Genomic DNA, 23655 nt, shown 5'->3' with positions numbered 1-23655 from the left:
GTCCCCAGGACAATATGCAACTGAAAACTCACACCCCAGAAGTGACTCGAACCCATACTCCCAGGAGCAACGCAACTGGTATGTACAAGACGCCTTAATCCACTTGACCATCACGACCGGACAAAATGAGGTGATAGCCGAGGCTATTTGAACCACCCCACCGCCGGCACTCGGATAGTAATCTTGGGCATAGCATTTTACCAAATCACCTCATTCTTTGGGGCACACGTGAGGAACACAAATGCGAACAAGCCTGAATGGTCCCCAGGACAATATGCAACTGAAAACTCACACCCCAGAAGTGATTCGAACCCATACTCCCAGGAGCAACGCAACTGGTATGTACAAGACGCCTTAATCCAATGTCCGGTCGTGATGGTCAAGTGGATTAAGGCGTCTTGTACATACCAGTTGCGTTGCTCCTGGGAGTATGGGTTCGAGTCACTTCTGGGGTGTGAGTTTTCAGTTGCATATTGTCCTGGGGACCATTCAGGCTTGTTCGCATTTGTGTTCCTCACGTGTGCCCCAAAGAATGAGGTGATTTGGTAAAATGCTATGCCCAAGATTACTATCCGAGTGCCGGCGGTGGGGTGGTTCAAATAGCCTCGGCTATCACCTCATTTTGTCCGGTCGTGATGATCAAGTGGATTAAGGCGTCTTGTACATACCAGTTGCGTTGCTCCTGGGAGTATGAGTTCGAGTCACTTCTGGGGTGTGAGTTTTCAGTTGCATATTGTCCTGGGGACCATTCAGGCTTGTTCGCATTTGTGTTCCTCACGTGTGCCCCAAAGAATGAGGTGATTTGGTAAAATGCTATGCCCAAGATTACTATCCGAGTGCCGGCGGTGGGGTGGTTCAAATAGCCTCGGCTATCACCTCATTTTGTCCGGTCGTGATGATCAAGTGGATTAAGGCGTCTTGTACATACCAGTTGCGTTGCTCCTGGGAGTATGGGTTCGAGTCACTTCTGGGGTATGAGTTTTCAGTTGCATATTGTCCTAGGGACCATCCAGGCTTGTTCGCATTTGTGTTCCTCACGTGTGCCCCAAAGAATGAGGTGATTTGGTAAAATGCTATGCCCAAGATTACTATTCGAGTGCCGGCGGTGGGGTGGTTCAAATAGCCTCGGCTATCACCTCATTATGTCCGGTTGTGATGGTCAAGTGGATTAAGGCGTCTTGTACATACCAGTTGCGTTGCTCCTGGGAGTATGGGTTCGAGTCACTTCTGGGGTGTGAGTTTTCAGTTGCATATTGTCCTGGGGACCATTCAGGCTTGTTCGCATATATATATATATATATATATATATATATATATATATATATATATATATATATATATATATATATATATATATATATATATATATATATATATATATATATATATACATATATATATATACATATATATATATATATATACATATATATATATATATATTTATATATATATATTTATATATATATATATATATATATATATATATATATATATATATATATATATATATTTATTTATATATATATATATATATATATATATATATATATATATATATATATATATATATATACAATTTAATAGTGTAAGGCTGTGTGCCGTGAGTTACCTCGTTATTATAAATATTATGCTGGAGCTATTAATTAGTATATTCATGTGTCTAGTGGTTAACTGTGATTATGCCAGTGTTCAACCCGTTCTCGCAAATTTAATAAGTCAGTATTGACTTATTAAATATGTGCATAGGTAACATACTTAACATAATAGATACCCTTAAAAAGATTCATAGAAAACACCGACCTTACCTAACCTTGTTAGTATCTTAAGATAAGCGTCTTATTGCTTCGTAATTACAATTATTACCTAACCTATAATAGGTATAGGTTAAGTAATAATTGTAATTACGAAGCAATAAGATGCTTATCTTAAGATACTAACAAGGGTAGGTAAGGTCGGTGTTTTCTATGAATCTTTTTAAGGGTATCTATTATGTTTAGTATATCACCTATGCACGTAGTTAATAAGTCAATATTGACTTTACGAATTTGCGAGAACGGGTTGCAGTGTTCTGATATACTGTGAATACGAGCGAATAATAGGCGCCTCATGCCAATAGTGTGAGTATATTGAGGAGGTGAGGAGGAGTGTGAGTGGGCGTGGCATCTCGCAAGTTGCCAAACGTTCGATAACACTGCATGTGGAGCGTGGGAATGCATGTCAACTGGGAGTGTTGCCATTCTTGGAGTGTTCCGGAATTGTGAAGAGGCGGAGAGAAGGCTGCTCATTTATTCCTTTACCATGTTGTTGATGCAGAATTATGGTTCTTTGATCTTTTAAGTGAACTACAAAACCACCGCAGTGTTTGTGTTGTGACAGTAATCTCTTTCAAGAGAGATTGAGCCTGCTCTTCCCTATGTAAAGTTACTTATATATATACAACACTAAGATGCTACCTTCAAGATACGTCTACCAGTACCACAAAAAGTTTTGACCAGGAGGCAAACGTACCCTAAACTCCCCCCCCTCCTCGCTCCCTCCATGCCAGCTCGCCACCGTCGTCAACCAGCAAACTAATATTCCATCCTGCCTGCTTCTGATTGGTGACCCGCCGACTGCACACCTGCACCTCTGCACCTCAGCGCCCTCTAGCAAGTCGATGTCTGGGCTTGAACCAGCCATTGAAGTCAGAATATCCTTGTGCTCTCAAGCTGTGAACAACCAACTGATATACACTCTGCTTATTGGTGGAGGTTCTCAGCTAGCGCTATATTCTCCGCACCTGTTTAATCATTTTTCTGTCTTTATTTTAATTGTAGAGTAACGTCACCCTTGTTCTTAATTTTTATGTTATATTTTTTTACTTGTTTGTTTGCACTGTACATGGCCAAGAGATTCTCTTTGTTCAGAATTTTTAAAGTTAATTAAAGTGTCATTGTTCATACTATGTGTTTTGCGTGTCTTCCCTTACCTTACCACAGACAACAGCCAAGCAGTCGATCTTTTTTTTCTAAAATGTGATAGGCAGTGACACCAGCCATTAGGAGGACTGCCGAACATCTACACTTTTACCCTTTCCCGTCACATTTTTATGGGGGCCTGTCCAAGGAGCTTCACTCAGGTACTAGTACTAGAACATCAATTTGTGGTAAGTGTACTTGGCTTTGATACAGTTGCTTTTCAATATTTTCATTACTTTTTATATTTATATGGTGCTGTGTATTTTGTGCATTCCGAGGGTAGCATATTGTGAGTGTTGGATAACTTTGGATTACGTGGTGACTGTAGGCCTCAGTCATTCTCTTAATTGGTCATCCTTCCCTCAGTGTTATTACTCATGTATTCTACTTTTTGTCCCTAGGATATTTCTCACATTCCGGCAGATCATCATTTTGTTACCCTGGTACTTTGATTTGTCTTTGGGTCAAAGCACCCTATCTTCTGCAATCCGACCAAAGGAGGATACAGAGGGCCATAGTTCCTCTAGCACGGACTACGTTGCTGAGTTGGGACCTCAACAACAGTTCTTGTCACCAGTTGACACTTGTACCCCTACACGTCGGTTAGAGATGATGATATTTACTTAGGTTGGGAATTAGCTTTCTTTTTTCAGAGCACAAAGATCGCTAATTCTGTAAGTATCATATTTCATTTAGTAGGAAAACCCTTGTTTCTGTCCTATAAAGACTCGCCAAGGTATGCCTACATTCTTGGACTACCTTATTCACTTTTGAAACAATTCAATATTTCATTTGTTTTAGAAACTATCAGTTTCATTTATTTAGTAGGATTTTCTTGCCCTTATTCTCTTACATTGAGTACCGGGTACAAGATTTCCTGCGATTTTGATTGACTATCATTTACCATACTAAAATTAACATTAATTGTTAAATATTAAATTACCACAGGATAGTTACCAGTTGCCACGTCATCCTGTTACTGACACTTACATTATCACCAGTATATTCATTGTACATTTATTTGCTATTTTTCACCATGTTTCGTCTCCAAGCATTTCGTAACGATCCATCAAGTGAAGTAGGGAACTTAAGTCGTGCCAAGAAGACCGAATTACAAACTCTTGCAAACGAGTATCAACTAGATGTTCCCCATGGAGCCAACAAAAATGACTTGCATAATTTAATCTTGGATTATCTCTTAGATGAAGGAAAGATAGACTCTGAAGCTCACGAAAACTATTCTATTGCAGATAAACATGCTCTGGAAGCTATGAAGCTAAAGCTCGAACTTGCAAAGCTAGAGCGGGAACAACAAACAGAAGCTCTCCAGATGAGGGAACGTGAGGCTGCCCTAAGGAAAGAAGAAAGGGAACAAGAGGCTACCTTACTCCGTGAGAGGGAGAGGGAGCAGCTTGAAGCAAGAAAACGTGACCTAGAGATACAACGTGCGCACAGTAAACTGCTAGCTGATAGTGCTCTCGAATATCGTCAACAAAAACTTGCTTTGCAAACTACACACCACACTCAGCGCCAACAAGCTACAGCTAGTCTTCCTGTAAGTTTCAATGTCTCCCATGCAAGTAAGTTAATGCCACCATTCGTTGAGACAGAGATAGACGAGTTTTTCACCACTTTTGAGACCCTAGCTAAAAAACCTAGCTGGCCTGAAGATCAATGGTCTACCCTGCTCAGAGTGCATCTCACAGGTACAGCTGCGGTTACTCTCAGTACCTTAGCGTCTGAGAATGACTACCAGACCCTGAAGCAAGCAGTTTTGGACGCCTACCTTCTCTCCACCGAAAGCTACAGACAAAAATTCCATGATTAACTAAAGGCAAGTACCACCACCTTTTTAGAATTTGCCAATACAAAGAAAAGATATTTCATGAAATGGCTGGAAGCAGCACATGTCTCTACATTTTCAGAACTCATCAACCTCATTCTAGTTGAAGAATTCTTTAGACGTGTTCCCACTCCCATCCATTTATATTTAGTAGACAAAGAAGAAACCGACAACATCAAATGTGCGAAGTCAGCTGACACTTACTGCCTCATCCACCGGCTTACGCCAGAACCACCTTCCAGTAAGAAGTCTTGGTATACTTATGATAAAGTGAGTGCCGATCAAGCGAGCTCTCAATTGTATTGTAAGTATTGCAAACTCTATGGACATACCATGGATAAATGTGAAAAAGCTCAATACAAAGGCAATGAAACTCCTTAACTCAAACCGACTCCTCCTAAGTCCGGTAAGCCTGTGATGAATGTTGGTGTTTCCTGTTAATTATCTTTCTCTCTTCAGCAAACACCTATATCCTGAAACTGTCTCTGCCAGCAGAACAGATTCGGAGGGACGTTTCAAATTGAAGATCTTGAGGGACACAGCGGCTCTTCAATCAATATTATTGAAATCGGCTGTGCCTAACATCACCTACACCGGGGAAACCGTCCTTATCACTGACCTCACTGCTACCACTCCATATCCACTCGCCAGAGTCCACCTGGATTGTCCTTTCGTGACCGGTGAAGTCCAAGTCGCCATCAGGGAAAAGCTTTTTCCTATGTCTGGAGTGTAACTTCTCCTGGGCAACGACTTGGCAGAAGATCTGCAATCTTCCAGCCTGATCATTATGGACAAACCACAGGTGTGTAACACTGTAGTGGACAATCCCATCTTTAAAAATGTTCCAGCAGAGGTCCAAGAAAGTGATGAAGTTTCTCCTCCGGTTTTGGTGACCACCCGTGCACAAGCTGCACGCCCATAACCAGCTGACTCTACTGCAACCGCTGTCCCTCAAAACCATCAGAATCTACCACAGAATCTTACTATGTTGGAGTTCCGTAAGTTACAGAGGGAGGATCCTTCATTAACACCATTATTCTTCCAGGCTGAGACTCAACCTGACAGTATCCCTGGGTTTTTCCTAGAGAATCAGTTGCTCTACCGTAGGTACAGACCCAGTAAGCTGAAGGAGGATGACGATTGGGCAGATGTCGAACAACTAGTGGTTCCCACCAGCCTACGGCCCGATATTCTACACCTGGCCCACGGAGCACTTTCTCACTATGGTTTTAACAAAACCTACCACGGAGTCAGACAAGACTACTACTGGCCAGGTATAGTTAAAGACGTCAAAAGTTACGTGCAACAGTGTCATACATGTCAGATGGCAGGTAAACCTAACTTCTCTATTCCCAAGGCTCCATTGACTCCTATCCCAGTGCCTGCGGAACCTTACCACAGACTCATCATAGACTGTGTTGGTCCTTTACCCCGGACCAGTTCTGGCAATGCCTATATACTAACTATCCTGTGTCCTACCACCAGATTCCCCATAGCAGTTCCAGTAATGAACATTATGGCTGCTACTATGAAGAAACAACTATTGAAGATCTTCACCCAGTATGGATTTCCAAGAGAAGTTCAAAGTGACTGTGGCACCAACTTCACCAGTGATCTCTACAAGAAGACACTGGAAGAGTACAACATCACACTGGTATTATCCAGCCCCCATCATCCTGCTTCACAGGGTTCTCCTGAACGTAGTCATCAGACTATTAAAGCACTCCTAAAGAAATTTTGCAATGAAACCTTGAAGGACTGGGATAAACAACTTGACCTCATCATGTGTATTTTCAGAAGTCTCCCCAATGAGTCTCTAGGAGTATCTCCTTATGAGATGCTCTACGGACGTAAGTGCCGTACTCCTCTCAAAGCTTTTAAAGTCTCTCTACGTAATGCCACCTTCAGTGAGCATCAGAATGTGCCCCAGTTTCTTCAAAACTTAAAACACATTCTAGAGAGTACGTAAATTTGCTAATGACAATCTATTGAAAGCTCAGGAGAGGATGAAGACTCATTTTGACCAACGCAGCAAACTAAGGAAATTTAAATCAGGAGACTTCGTGTTGGCATATTTTCCTATCCCAGGTTCTCCATTGCAAAACAAGTTTTCAGGACCCTACCGCATCAAGGAGTGCAGAAACAACCACAACTACGTTCTTGAGACTCCAGATAGGCGGCGGAAGACCCAATTGTGCCACGTCAACCTCATGAAGCAGAATCAAGGTACTCCCAACTCTGTGTTGGTATCATTATCCACATTTAAAGGTCTATACCTCCACAGGGAGACCTTCCCTGCTTCTCCTCCCGAAAGCACTAACACTGAGTCAGTGCCTTCCAACTCAGAAATCCTAACTGATCTTCATACCTATTTGCAGGACAGTAATAGTGCTCCTCTCATCAGAATCTTCAAGGAACATCAGAAGTTCTTCACCGATGATCCACAGGAGTGTAATGTGGTTCAGGACGACATCCAGCTACTCCCTGACACCCGGCCGATTCGTCAACCTTTCTACAGAATCAGCCTGAGCGAAAAGGAAGTTATGCGTGCTGAAGTACAATATCTCCTGGATCATGGGCTGGCCACCCCTTGTGAGTCCCCTTGGCCCTCACCCTGCATCTTGGTGCCGAAACCGCACGGTAAAGTGAGGCTGTGTACCAACTACAGGAAATTGAATCTTGTGACTGTCAAGGATGCTTATCCATTATCTAGAATAGATGACATCTTTGAAACCATTGGTAATGCTCGGTATTTATCCAAACTAGGCTTACTCAAGGGATACTACCAAGTGTGTTTGGCAGAGCGAGCAAAGGAAATATCTGCCTTCACCACTCCTTTTGGCCTTTACAGATATGAACGTCTTCCATTTGGACTATGTAATGCCCCGGCCACCTTCCAGCGAGCTGTCAACCGCGTCATCCATTGCTTAGATCACACCTATGCCTACTTGGATGATATCGTTGTGGTAACTAACACCTGGAACGAACATCTGCTCCAGCTGCAACAATTGTTCGCCAAGCTCCTGACAGCCGGCCTCACCATCAACTTGGGCAAGTCCACCTTTGCCAAAGGTAAAGTGCGTTATCTTGGTCATGTGATAGGGAGTGGCAGCCTAGCTCCGTTAAACATACACACTCAAGCCATCCAGCATTACCCACAGCCTACCACCAGGAAGCAGCTCCGGTGCTTCCTTGGTCTTGCCTCCTACTACAGTAGGTTTGTGAAGAATTTTAGTATGGTAGCGACACCATTGATCACTTTAACCAGCCCCAAGCAACGGTATCATTGGACCATTCAGCAAACCATTGCTTTTGAACAACTTAAATCTCTGCTCTGTTCTAATCCCATTCTCGCCTCGCCAGATATCACGAAGCCTTTCATCCTCCATGTCGACGCCAGTGGTACCGGCATCGGGGGCGTCCTGATGCAACAACGAGGCGAGGAGGTTCTACCTGTTAGCTACTACAGCTACAAGTTAAAACGTCACCAGGAGAATTACAGCACTATCGAAAAGGAACTTCTATCCATCGTCCTGAACTTACAGCACTTTGCATCATACCTACAAGGTGCTCGGTCTACCACCATCTACTCGGACCACAATCCCCTACGCTTCTTGCAGCAAGCCCAATTCACCAATCAATGACTTCTATGATGGGCTTTGTATCTGCAGAATTTCAACCTGGAGATCTTCTACATCAAAGGTTCTGACAACATCGTAGCAGACGCCCTCTCCAGAGTCTATGAGGTACAGGCAGCTACACATACCCCTCTACCATCAGAAAAAATAACTTGACCCGTTAGAGCAGGCTTCGGGGGAGAGTTGTGACGGTAATCTCTTTCAAGAGAGATTTAGCCTGCTCTTCCCTACGTACAGTTACTTATATATATACAACACTAAGACTCTTCCTTCAAGATACGTCTACCAGTAGTACAAAACGTTTTGACCAGGAGGCAAACGTACCCTAAATTCCCCCCACTCCTCACTCCCTCCATGCCGGCTCGCCACCGTCGTCAACCAGCAAACTACCATTCCAGCCGGCCTGCTTCTGATTGGTGACCCGCCGACTGCACACCTGTACCTCTGCACCTCAGCGCCCTCTACCAAGTCAATGTCTGGGCTTGAACCAGCCATTGAAGACAGAATATTCTTGTGCTCTCAAGCTGTGAACAACCAATTGATATTCACTCTGTTTATTGGTGGAGGTTCTCAGCTAGCGCTATATTCTCAGCACCTGTTTAATCATTTTTCTGTCCTTATTTTATTTGTAGAGTAACGTCACCCTTGTTCTTAATTTTTATGTTATATTTTTTTACTTGTTTGTTTGCACTGTACATGGCCAAGAGATTCTCTTTGTTCATAATTTTTAAAGTTAATTAAAGTGTCATTGTTCATACTATGTGTTTTGCGTGTCTTCCCTTACCTTACCACAGACAACAGCCAAGCAGTCGATCTTTTTTTCTAAAATGTGATAGACATACACACCAGCCATTAGGAGGACTGCCGAACACCTACACTTTTACCCTTTCCCGTCACATTTTTATTGGGGCCTGTCCAAGGAGCTTCACTCAGGTACTAGTACCAAAACATCAACTTGTGGTAAGTGTACTTGGCTTTGATACAGTTGCTTTTCAATATTTTCATTACTTTTTATATATATATGGTGCTGTGTATTTTGAGCATTTCGAGGGTAGCATATTGTGAGTGTTGGATAACTTTGGATTACGTGGTGAAGGCCTCAGTCATTCTCTTAATTGGTCATCCCTCCCTCAGTGTTATTACTCATGTATTCTACTTTTTGTCCCTAGGATATTTCTCACATTCCGGCAGATCATCATTTTGGTACCCTGGTACTTTGATTTGTCTTCGGGTCAAAGCACCCTATCTTCTGCAATCCGACCAAAGGAGGATACTGAGGGCCATAGTTCCTCTAGCACGGACTACGTTGCTGAGTTGGGACCTCAACAGCAGTTCTTGTCACCAGTTGACACTTGTACCCCTACACGTCGGTCAGAGATGATGATATTTACTTAGGTAGGGAATTAGCTTTCTTTTTTCAGAGCACAAAGATCGCTAATTCTGTAAGTATCATATTTCATTTAGTAGGAAAACCCTTGTTTCTGTCCTATAAAGACTCAGCAAGGTATGCCTACATTCTTGGACTACCTTATTCACTTTTGAAACAATTAAATGTTTCATTTGTTTTAGAAACTATCAGTTTCATTTATTTAGTAGGATTTTCTTGCCCTTATTCTCATATATTGAGTACCGGGTACAAGATTTCCTGCGATTTTGATTGACTATCATTTACCCTACTAAAATTAACATTAATTGTTAAATATTAAATTACCACAGGATAGTTACCAGTTGCCACGTTATCCTGTTACTGACACTTACATTATCACCAGTATATTCATTGTACATTTATTTGCTATTTTTCACCATGTTTCGTCTCCAAGCATTTCGTAACGATCCAGCAAGTGAAGTAGGGAACTTAAGTCGTGCCAAGAAGACCGAATTACAAACTCTTGCAAACGAGTATCAACTAGATGTTCCCCATGGAGCTAACAAAAATGACTTGCATAATTTAATCTTGGATTATCTCTTAGATGAAGGAAAGATAGACTCTGAAGCTCACGAAAACTATTCTATTGCAGATAAACATGCTCTGGAAGCCATGAAGCTAAAGCTCGAACTTGCAAAGCTAGAGCGGGAACAACAAACAGAAGCTCTCCAGATGAGGGAAAGAGAGGCTGCCCTAAGGAAAGAAGAACAAGAACGCGAGGCGGCCCTGGCGAAAGAAGCTCTTCACCGAAAGGAACGTGAGGCTGCCCTAAGGAAAGAAGAAAGGGAACAAGAGGCTACCTTACTCCGTGAGAGGGAGAGTGAGCAGCTTGAAGCAAGAAAACGTGACCTAGAGATACAACGTGCGCACAGTAAACAGCTAGCTGATAGTGCTCTCGAATATCGTCAACAAAAACTTGCTTTGGAAACTACACACCACACTCAGCGCCAACAAGCTACAGCTAGTCTTCCTGTAAGTTTCAATGTCTCCCATGCAAGTAAGTTAATGCCACCATTCGTTGAGACAGAGATAGACGTGTTTTTCACCACTTTTGAGACCCTAGCTAAAAATCTTAGCTGGCCTGAAGATCAATGGTCTACCCTGCTCAGAGTGCATCTCACTGGTAGAGCTGCGGTTACTCTCAGTACCTTAGCGTCTGAGAATGACTACCAGACCCTGAAGCAAGCAGTTTTGGACGCCTACCTTCTCTCCACCGAAAGCTACAGACAAAAATTACATGATTATCTAAAGGCAAGTACCACCACCTTTTTAGAATTTGCCAATACAAAGAAAAGATATTTCATGAAATGGCTGGAAGCAGCACATGTCTCTACATTTTCAGAACTCATCAACCTCATTCTAGTTGAAGAATTCTTTAGACGTGTTCCCACTCCCATCCATTTATATTTAGTAGACAAAGAAGAAACCGACAACATCAAATGTGCGAAGTCAGCTGACACTTACAGCCTCATCCACCGGCTTACGCCAGAACCACCTTCCAGTAAGAAGTCTTGGTATAGTTATGATAAAGTGAGTGCCGATCAAGCGAGCTCTCAATTCTATTGTAAGTATTGCAAACTCTATGGACATACCATGGATAAATGTGGAAAAGCTCAATACAAAGGCAATGAAACTCCTTAACCCAAACCGACTCCTCCTAAGTCCGGTAAGCCTGTGATGAATGTTGGTGTTCCTGTTAATGATCTTTCTCTCTTCAACAAACACCTATATCCTGAAACTGTCTCTGCCAGCAGTACAGATTCGGAGGGACGTTTCAAATTGAAGATCTTGAGGGACACAGCGGCTCTTCAATCAATATTATTGAAATCGGCTGTGCCTAACATCACCTACACCGGGGAAACCGTTCTTATCACTGACCTCACTGCTACCACTCCATATCCACTCGCCAGAGTCCACCTGGATTGTCCTTTCGTGACCGGTGAAGTCCAAGTCGCCATCAGGGAAAAGCTTTTTCCTATGTCTGGAGTGTAACTTCTCCTGGGCAACGACTTGGCAGAAGATCTGCAATCTTCCAGCCTGATCATTATGGACAAACCACAGGTGTGTAACACTGTAGTGGACAATCCCATCTTTAAAAATGTTCCAGCAGAGGTCCAAGAAAGTGATGAAGTTTCTCCTCCGGTTTTGGTGACCACCCGTGCACAAGCTGCACGCCCATAACCAGCTGACTCTACTGCAACCGCTGTCCCTCAAGACCATCAGAATCTACCACAGAATCTTACTATGTTGGAGTTCCGTAAGTTACAGAGGGAGGATCCTTCATTAACACCATTATTCTTCCAGGCTGAGACTCAACCTGACAGTATCCCTGGGTTTTTCCTAGAGAATCAGTTGCTCTACCGCAGGTACAGACCCAGTAAGCTGAAGGAGGATGACGATTGGGCAAATGTCGAACAACTAGTGGTTCCCACCAGCCTACGGCCCGATATTCTACACCTGTCCCACGGAGCACTTTCTCACTATGGTTTTAACAAAACCTACCACGGAGTCAGACAAGACTACTACTGGCCGGGTATGGTTAAAGACGTCAAAAGTTACGTGCAACAGTGTCATACATGTCAGATGGCAGGTAAATCTAACTTCTCTATTCCCAAGGCTCCATTGACTCCTATCTAGGTGCCTGCGGAATCTTTCCACAGACTCATCATAGACTGTGTTGGTCCTTTACCCCGGACCAGTTCTGGCAACGCCTATATACTAACTATCCTGTGTCCTACCACCAGATTCCCCATAGCAGTTCCAGTAATGAACATTACGGCTGCTACTATGAAGAAACAACTATTGAAGATCTTCACCCAGTATGGATTTCCAAGAGAAGTTCAAAGTGACTGTGGCACCAACTTCACCAGTGATCTCTTCATGAAGACACTGGAAGAGTTCAACATCACACAGGTATTATCCAGCCCCTATCATCCTGCTTAACAGGGTTCTCTTGAACGTAGTCATCAGACTATTAAAGCACTCCTAAAGAAATTTTGCAATGAAACCTTGAAGGACTGGGATAAACAACTTGACCTCATCATGTGTATTTTCAGAAGTCTCCCCAATGAGTATCTAGGAGTATCTCCTTATGAGATGCTCAACGGACGTAAGTGCCGTACTCCTCTTAAGCCAGTGTTTTGGCATCACTAAGTGTACTCCATTGTGACTAGGGTACCACATGGCTCATAGCTACCCAGGCTGCTTCAAGCCTTACAAGTGCTTTTCTCTAAGTAGACTTTACCCTAGTTTTGTAATTGTAAACCTTGCATCCTACCTAGGTGGACCAAGGTGTTTAACGTAGGGTAGAGTGGTAAAGTAAATAGTGTATTAATGTATATGGGGAGGTTATTAGAGGGTTAAATAAATATGGTATAAGATAGGAGTTTCCTTTCATCCTGCTGAGTGTGGAATATGGGATTACCTTAGACTGCAGACATTTTTTTCTAACCTAACTATTAGTATTATTGGGAATATTTTTTCCCTGGGGGCCGGGGCCTCCCTATTGCCACTCTTTTAGGAACTCTTTTTTTATCTTGTACTATTGGCCCTCTCAGTACAATCATCTGCTCACATAACATGGATGAAATGCTAAGTGATCATTTTGCATTATAAATACAGATAAAAACTTAAACTAGACAAAAAGCATGCCTGCCTTCAGAGGAAAAGGTTTAATGAGGGAGAATTAAGGGGTCTTGTTGGTCATATTAAGTCTTGGTATGATACTTATTAGCCAGTTTTGGCAGAAGCATTTTATGAAGATCTAATTAAGGAGGTAGATGTATTTAATGCAACATTGAACCGGAAAACATCTAGTATAAAAAAACATCCTCCCAGAAAAGAAAATTATACACATGACAAGATGTTTAAGGGGTGGACATTAACAATGAGGAGAGCTCACATGAATTGTAATAGGGATGGTTATCTTGAGGTTATCTTGAGATGATTTCGGGGCTTTAGTGTCCCCGCGGCCCGGTCCTCGACCAGGCCTCCACCCCCAGGAAGCAGCCCGTGACAGCTGACTAACTCCCAGGTACCTATTTACTGCTAGGTAACAGGGGCATTTAGGGTGAAAGAAACTTTGCCCATTTGTTTCTGCCTCGTGCGGGAATCGAACCCGCGCCACAGAATTACGAGTCCTGCGCGCTATCCACCAGGCTACGAGGCCCCTAGGTAGGACTAAGAAAGGGAAGAATGCTTTACTGGCAGTTGCTAGGCTGTGTGGGGAGAAGAGAAAGGAAATTAGGAGCAAGTATTGTCAGGAGTTTGCAGAGAAAGTTGGGAGTAACAGAAACATGAGGGAAATCTGGCAAGACGTAAATAAAGTAAGGGGTAAAAAGCATAATTTTGTTACACATCCTGACCTGCAAGGAATTGCAAATGGTCTCGTAAATAAATGGGCGGAAGCTGCCAAACTTAGTTCATTACCCGCTGTAACGAGAGAGTCATTAGCTTCTTGGAAAGATCTAAGAAAGGATTTTATACTTACAGCAGGTAACAGTGATGTCACTTGCACAGGTATTACCAGAGAAGAACTAATAACGGCGATTAAAGTTGGGAAATCTATCGCCCCCTGGGGAGGATGGAGTAACTTATGAAATACTTAATGAACTTGCCATTATGACGAAAAGCCCACTGTTAGACCTCTTTAATATTAGTTATAAAGAGGGCAGAATTCCCGGTAAATGGCAAATAAGCTATGATCATCCATATCCCTAAAGCCAATGGAGAGTACAGACCTGTGTCCTTACCATCATGTTTCTGTAAAATGATGGAGAGGATCATTTTAATAGACTTTTATATATAATAAGTGATCAGCTGTCTAGTAATTTGTTCGGGTTCCTCAGAGGAAAAAGTACCTCAGACTATATTATTAAATGTCTAGCTAATGATAATGATTATTATAGAATTTTTATTGATTCACAAGGAGCTTTTGATAAAGCCAACAAAGAGGTTATTTTATATGAATTAGCTAGTCTTGGTGTTAAAGGAAGATTATTGCGCTGGATAGGGGATTATCTTTACGAAAGGAAGGCTCAGGTGTGGTATCAAAGTTGTATGTCAGGTGTGAGATCTTTTGAACTCGGCACACCTCAGGGAGGAGTATTGAGTTCCACCCTGTTGGATGTACTAATGAATAAGATAGCATCTGAGAGATACTCAAATGGGGTAACTCCGATCATATATGCCGATGATAATTTGTTTCAGGGCAATGATATTTCAAAGGTTCAAACAGTGTTGGACAATTTCGGAAACCTGTGTCCCCATATGGAACTGGTGGTTAATGAAGACAAAACTAAGTTTGAATGTGGAAGTCGGAGGCCCAATATATTGAAAATAAACGGAAAAAATCAAGAGAGAGTTAAGATATATAAATATTTAGGCATATATGTTGGATATACCCATGAGAGTTTGGAAGCTGAGATGAACAGACTGTTGGGTCAATGTCGGAAGAGATTACAACCTCTGAAGGCCTTGGCATGCTGTGGAAAGGGAGTGGGAGTCCCTGTGCTATGAATGATATACTTGGGTACTGTAAGATCTCTTATTGATTATGCTGCACCTGTCATTTCTTGTTTTGGTAAAGGTAGGATTGGCAAGTTGGAGAAGGTACAAAATGAAGCCATTAGAATTATCTTAGGATGTCCAAGAAATGCTATGATTGAGATAATGAGGATGGAGTTGAATCTGCAGAGTATTGGGGAATAGAATTGCAGAGATAAATGTAGCCTCTGCCATTAGAATAATGAGAGGTGGGGGAGCTAATGAATTAATCCTCTTGGTTCAAAAGGTGGGAAGTAATGAACAATGTATGATGAAGAAGAAAGCATATATGAATACCTTATGTTCTAATGTTATAAAGTATGATGTTATTACAGAGTGTATTGCTGTGCCCAAGAGAAAATTCACACCACCATGGGAGGATTGTAATGTAAATGTAGTAATTACTCCCTTGCAAAAGAAAAAAAGTATGTATGAAATAGGAGAGCTGAGGGCAACATACGATTGTATAATTAGAAAATTGCCTACAGAAAACACTCTACATGTATATTGTGATGGGTCAGTAGCTAGGGATGGGAAGGCAGGATGTGGAGTCTTGATCAAGGAGTACACTGACATCAATACTGTAGATACTGTTATTGGACGCCGCTTAACTGACAATGTCTCTTCAACGCAGGCTTAACTCCAAGGTGCATTAGCAGGATTACAGGCAGTAGTCAAATGTGGTAAAAAGGCCTGCTTCTTTAATGTCAGTAGGGGAGCGTTAGGGTCTTTAAATAGCAGATGCCCAGTATACCAGAATATTGTGATTAAGTGTAGAGAGAATGTTAATAAATTTGAAAAACCTGGGTATAGAGTAAGATTCATGTGGATCCCTTCACATGTGGGAATACTGTTGAAGGAGGTAGCTGATGAGATAGCGAAGAGAGCCACGGAAAAACTCTTGTTGATGTTGTATGTCAGATAACCTTGAAACAAATATAAACAAGAATCAAGATGATCCAAGAGGGTGAAGAAATTGTAAAGATAATGGCAATGGTGGACAGTAGTAACACACTTAAGAATTATTCAATATTAAATACAAACTCCTCCTTCACCGTAAAGGAAAGTCTACTTGGAAGGATTCAATTTACATAAGATTAAGATTAAGATACAAATATATCTGGCAATACGGTATTGATGTCAGTGAAAAACATAAGGAGTGTAAATTATGTAGTATGCCGCACGCCCACACCTTAGAACATTATGTATTAGAGTGTCAACTCATTGATAACTATAGAAATAAGGAAATAAGTAGTGTACCACATCAAATTGTTTGGATGTGTGATATTGGTATGATAGACAGTATACTTAGAAGTTACAAGAATTATTCGTTGCCTTGTGGGGTTGAATATTATACTCAATAGGCACTTCTGTAGTTTTATTGACTAAGACAGCAAGGTGTATAACTGGCCAGCCGAGGTCCACCTACTCTGAGTGTTTCGGGAGAACTGAGCCTGCTGGTGACTGTCTTTCTGGCATGACGTCAGAGGCCTACTCGCCTGTGATTGGTTGTCTCAATGGACATACAATTTGAGTATAACACCGCTCGGACACGCTACCAAGTCGACATCCCTTGTCGACAAGCTCTGGCTAGCTATATAGTTACAATGATACTAAAGGGACCTTGGTGGCATTCAATAATGGCTTACATGTGAAATTTGCATAATAAACATTGAAAGAAGATCAGGTGTAAAAAATCATGTTAATAATGCTTTAATTAAACCAGAGTATTAAAAACATGTGTATGTCTACTTATCAGATGTGAACAATACAACTCAAGGTATTGCCTAAACAAAATTATTAGCATGTGTTAATGGCATGTGCTTGAAACAATACAAATTAAACAATTATTACATTAATGGAACAAAATTCTGACCTAACAACCACAAAAGAATTTTAAGATTAGATAATGAGGATTGTTTTTTTGTTTTGTTTTTCAATGTACAATACATTTACAAGACTAATGTACAATATATTTAATGTTCAATATATTTACAAGCTATATACAAGACCTGGATCAAGAAGACTAACATCTGCGTGATAGCAGTAAGGATTCACTGGCCTCAGTGTGGTTACAAGAACATTAATGAACTCTTATGACAAGCACTGTAAAAATACAAATGACAGTAGACTTAACAATGGTCTCCGTGGTGTAGTGGTAAGACACTCGCCTGGCGTTCCGCGAGCGCTATGTCATGGGTTCGTATCCTGGCCGGGGAGGATTTACTGGGCGCAATTCCTTAACTGTAGCCTCTGTTTAACGCAACAGTAAAATGTGTACTTGGATGAAAAAACGATTCTTCGCGGCAGGGGATCGTATTCCAGGGACCGTAGGATTAAGGACTTGCCCGAAACGCTACGCGTACTAGTGGATGTACAAGAATGTAACAACTCTTGTATATACCTCAAAAAAAAAAAAAAAAAAAAAAAAAATGGCATCTAATTTATAACACAAAATAAAATTGAGAAAAAACTTCATCATACTATATATATATATATATATATATATATATATATATATATATATATATATATATATATATATATATATATGTCGTACCTAGTAGCCAGAACTCACTTCTCAGCCTACTATTCAAGGCCCGATTTGCCTAATAAGCCAAGTTTTCCTGAATTAATATATTTACTATAATTTTTTTCTTATGAAATGATAAAGCAACCCTTTTCTCTATGTATGAGGTCAATTTTTTTTTATTGGAGTTAAAATTAACGTAGATATATGACCGAACCTAACCAACCATACCTAACCTAACCTAACCTATATTTATAGGTAAGGTTAGGTTAGGTAGCCAAAAAAAGCTAGGTTAGGTTAGGTTAGGTAGGTTAGGTAGACGAAAAAACATTAATTCATGAAAACTTGGCTTATTAGGCAAATCGGGCCCTGAATAGTAGGCTGAGAAGTGCGTTCTGGCTATTAGGTACGACATATATATATATATATGTGTATATATATATATATATATATATATATATATATGTCGTACCTAATAGCCAGAACGCACTTCTCAGCCTACTATTCAAGGCCCGATTTGCCTAATAAGCCAAGTTTTCATGAATTAATGTTTTTTCGTCTACCTAACCTACCTAACCTAACCTAACCTAGCTTTTTTTGGCTACCTAACCTAACCTTACCTATAAATATAGGTTAGGTTAGGTTAGGTAGGGTTGGTTAGGTTCGGTCATATATCTACGTTAATTTTAACTCCAATAAAAAAAAATTGACCTCATACATAGAGAAAAGGGTTGCTTTATCATTTCATAAGAAAAAAATTATAGTAAATATATTAATTCAGGAAAACTTGGCTTATTAGGCAAATCGGGCCTTGAATAGTAGGCTGAGAAGTGAGTTCTGGCTACTAGGTACGACATATATATATATATATATATATATATATATATATATATATATATATATATATATACATATATATATATATATATATATATATATATATATATATATATATATATATATATATATATATATATATATATATATATATATATATATATATATATATGTCGTACCTAGTAGCCAGAACGCACTTCTCAGCCTATTATGCAAGGCCCGATTTTCCTAATAAGCCAAGTTTTCATGAATTAATTGTTTTTCGACTACCTAACCTACCTAACCTAACCTAACCTAACTTTTTCGGCTACCTAACCTAACCTAACCTATAAAGATAGGTTAGGTTAGGTTAGGTAGGGTTGGTTAGGTTCGGTCATATATCTACGTTAATTTTAACTCCAATAAAAAAAAATTACCTCATACATAATGAAATGGGTAGCTTTATCATTTCATCAGAAAAAAATTAGAGAAAATATATTCATTCAGGAAAACTTGGCTTATTAGGCAAATCGGGCCTTGAATAGTAGGCCTAGAAGTGCATTCTGGCTACTAGGTACGACATATATATATATATATATATATATATATATATATATATATATATATATATATATATATATATATATATATATATATATATATATATATATAAACAATACAAAAGTAAAAGTAAAATATAAAAAGTAAAATAAAATATAAAAAGTAAATATATATGTGTACATACAAAAGAATGGGGGTGGTAGGAGAAGATAATATTAGTGTTCAGTGAGAAACGACAAGGTCTCCTCTGAATAATTTTTATTTTCTTCTCCGGGGCTATGGGTCCCCACATTGGCACCAGAGGTGGTAAAAAAAAAAATATATGTATATATATATATATTAGTATATTTTGGTAGCAGTCTTTCCTGTAGACATATATTATTAAATATGACCGAAAAAGTAAGATTAATAATTCTAACACGAATTTTCTCAATCTTCCGTACATTTCGCTTCACTGTTGGAGGTAAATCAAAAATCAATTCTCCAAAAATTATTTTTATTTCTAGTCTGACGCGACACGAGCGCGTTTCGTAAAACTTATTACATTTTCAAAGACTTTAGTTCACAAATACACAACTGAATAGAACTTACGCATCTCCGATTTTATATCTACATTTGAGTGAGGTGGAAGGGGTGATGTGGCATTAACACAAGACAGAACAAGATGTGGTATTAATAGGGTATTAATTTCATCAACACAAGACAGAACAAGAGTATTAATAGGGTATTAATTTCATCAACACAAGACAGAACACAAAACAATGGATATTGAATAGAAGTGTTTGTAGAAAGCCTATTGGTCCATATTTCTTGATGCTTCTATATTGGAGCGGAGTCTTGAGGTGGGTAGAATATAGTTGTGCAATAATTGGCTGTTGATTGCTGGTGTTGACTTCTTGATGTGTAGTGCCTCGCAAACGTCAAGCCGCCTGCTATCGCTGTATCTATCGATGATTTCTGTGTTGTTTACTAGGATTTCTCTGGCGATGGTTTGGTTGTGGGAAGAGATTATATGTTCCTTAATGGAGCCCTGTTGCTTATGCATCGTTAAACGCCTAGAAAGAGATGTTGTTGTCTTGCCTATATACTGGGTTTTTTGGAGCTTACAGTCCCCAAGAGGGCATTTGAAGGCATAGACGACGTTAGTCTCTTTTAAAGCGTTCTGTTTTGTGTCTGGAGAGTTTCTCATGAGTAGGCTGGCCGTTTTTCTCGTTTTATAGTAAATCGTCAGTTGTATCCTCTGATTTTTGTCTGTAGGGATAACGTTTCTATTAGCAATATCTTTCAGGACCCTTTCCTCCGTTTTATGAGCTGTGGAAAAGAAGTTCCTGTAAAATAGTCTAATACGGGGTATAGGTGTTGTGTTAGTAGTCTCTTCAGAGGTTGCATGGCTTTTCACTTTCCTTCTTATGATGAGACATCATAAGAAGGAAAGTGAAAAGCCATGCAACCTCTGAAGAGACAACTAACACAACACCTATACCCCCTATTAGACTATTTTACAGGAACTTCTTTTCCACAGCACATAAAACGGAGGAAAGGGTCCTGAAAGATATTGTTAATAGAAACGTTATCCCTACAGACAAAAATCAGAGGATACAACTGACGATTTACTATAAAACCAGAAAAACGGCCAGCCTACTCATGAGAAACTCTCCAGACACAAAACAGAACGCTTTAAAAGAGACTAACGTCGTCTATGCCTTCAAATGCCCTCTTGGGGACTGTAAGCTCCAAAAAACCCAGTATATAGGCAAGACAACAACATCTCTTTCTAGGCGTTTAACGATGCATAAGCAACAGGGCTCCATTAAGGAACATAAAATCTCTTCCCACAACCAAACCATCGCCTGAGAAATCCTAGTAAACAACACAGAAATCATCGATAGATACAGCGATAGCAGGCGGCTTGACGTTTGCGAGGCACTACACATCAAGAAGTCAACACCAGCAATCAACAGCCAATTATTGCACAACTATATTCTACCCACCTCAAGACTCCGCTCCAATATAGAAGCATCAAGAAATATGGACCAATAGGCTTTCTACAAACACTTCTATTCAATATCCATTGTTTCGTGTTCTGTCTTGTGTTGATGAAATTAATACCCTATTAATACTCTTGTTCTGTCTTGTGTTGATGAAATTAATACCCTATGAATACCACATCTTGTTCTGTCTTATGTTAATGCCACATCACCCCTTCCACCTCACTCAAATGTAGATATAAAATCGGAGATGCGTAAGTTCTATTCAGTTGTGTATTTGTGAACTAAAGTCTTTGAAAATGTAATAAGTTTTACGAAACGCGCTCGTGTCGCGTCAGACTAGAAATAAAAATGAATTTTGGAGAATTGATTTTTGATTTACCTCCAACAGTGAAGCGAAATGTACGAAAGATTGAGAAAATTCGTGTTAGAATTATAAATCTTACTTTTTCGGTCATATTTAATAATATATATATATATATATATATATATATATATATATATATATATATATATATATATATATATATATATATATATATATATATATATATGTATGTATATATATATATATATATATATATATATATATATATATATATATATATATATATATATATATATATATATATATATATATATATGCGAACAAGCCTGAATGGTCCCCAGGACAATATGCAACTGAAAACTCACACCCCAGAAGTGACTCGATCCCATACTCCCAGGAGCAACGCAACTCGTATGTACAAGATGCCTTAATCCATTGTCCGGTCGTGATGGTCAAGTGGATTAAGGCGTCTTGTACATACCAGTTGCGTTGCTCCTGGGAGTATGGGTTCGAGTCACTTCTGGGGTGTGAGTTTTCAGTTATATATATATATATATATATATATATATATATATATATATATATATATATATATATATATATATATATATATATATATATATATATGTATATATATAACTGAAAACTCACACCCCAGAAGTGACTCGAACCCATACTCCCAGATGCCACGCAACTGGTATGTACAAGACGCCTTAATCCACTTGACCATCACGACCGGACATAATGAGGTGATAGCCGAGGCTATTTGAACCACCCCACCGCCGGCACTCGGATAGTAATCTTGGGCATAGCATTTTACCAAATCACCTCATTCTTTGGGGCACACGTGAGGAACACAAATGCGAACAAGCCTGAATGGTCCCCAGGACAATATGCAACTGAAAACTCACACCCCAGAAGTGACTCGAACCCATACTCCCAGATGCCACGCAACTGGTATGTACAAGACGCCTTAATCCACTTGACCATCACGACCGGACATAATGAGGTGATAGCCGAGGCTATTTGAACCACCCCACCGCCGGCACTCGGATAGTAATCTTGGGCATAGCATTTTACCAAATCACCTCATTCTGAGTTTTCAGGTGCATATTGTCCTGGGGACCATTCAGGCTTGTTCGCATTTGTGTTCCTCACGTGTGCCCCAAAGAATGAGGTGATTTGGTAAAATGCTATGCCCAAGATTACTATCCGAGTGCCGGCGGTGGGGTGGTTCAAATAGCCTCGGCTATCACCTCATTATGTCCGGTCGTGATGGTCAAGTGGATTAAGGCGTCTTGTACATACCAGTTGCGTGGCATCTGGGAGTATGGGTTCGAGTCACTTCTGGGGTGTGAGTTTTCAGTTGCATATTGTCCTGGGGACCATTCAGGCTTGTTCGCATTTGTGTTCCTCACGTGTGCCCCAAAGAATGAGGTGATTTGGTAAAATGCTATGCCCAAGATTACTATCCGAGTGCCGGCGGTGGGGTGGTTCAAATAGCCTCGGCTATCACCTCATTATGTCCGGTCGTGATGGTCAAGTGGATTAAGGCGTCTTGTACATACCAGTTGCGTGGCATCTGGGAGTATGGGTTCGAGTCACTTCTGGGGTGTGAGTTTTCAGTTGCATATTGTCCTGGGGACCATTCAGGCTTGTTCGCATGTATATATATATATGAGAAGTTTTTTCTCAATTTTATTTTGTGTTATAAATTAGATGCCATTGTTAAGTCTACTGACATTTGTATTTTTGCAGTTCTTGTCATAAGAGTTCATTAATGTTCTAGCACCCACATTGAGGCCAATGAATCCTGACTGCTATCACTCAGATGTTAGTCTTCTTGATCCAGGTCTTGTATATAGCTCGTAAATATATTGAACATTAAATATATTGTACATTAGTCTTGTAAATGTATTGTACATTGAAAAACAAAACAAAAAAACAATCCTCATTAACTAATCTTAAAATTCTTTTGTGGTTGTTAGGTCAGAATTTTGTTCCATTAATATAATAATTGT

At 40.1% G+C, this 23655-nt stretch overlaps 1 protein-coding gene across 1 annotated transcript in view; it reads left to right on the top strand.

Moving 5' to 3' along the window:
* Window positions 1–23404, top strand: part of LOC138372678 (uncharacterized) — a 37829-nt gene extending 14425 nt beyond the window's left edge. The window contains exons 2-7 of the mRNA XM_069338181.1: window positions 4163–4540; window positions 7570–7769; window positions 8475–8549; window positions 9611–9644; window positions 10412–10839; window positions 23393–23404. Coding sequence (XP_069194282.1) covers window positions 4163–4540; window positions 7570–7769; window positions 8475–8549; window positions 9611–9644; window positions 10412–10839; window positions 23393–23404 — 1127 coding nt within the window. The remainder of the gene's footprint in view (window positions 1–4162; window positions 4541–7569; window positions 7770–8474; window positions 8550–9610; window positions 9645–10411; window positions 10840–23392) is intronic.
* Window positions 23405–23655: the final 251 nt, after the last annotated feature.

This window comes from Procambarus clarkii, chromosome 39 (assembly GCF_040958095.1).
Source record: "Procambarus clarkii isolate CNS0578487 chromosome 39, FALCON_Pclarkii_2.0, whole genome shotgun sequence".
NCBI lineage: Eukaryota > Metazoa > Arthropoda > Malacostraca > Decapoda > Cambaridae > Procambarus > Procambarus clarkii.
Note: the sequence above shows the minus strand (reverse complement) of the source record. Positions and strands in the feature narration are given on the sequence as shown.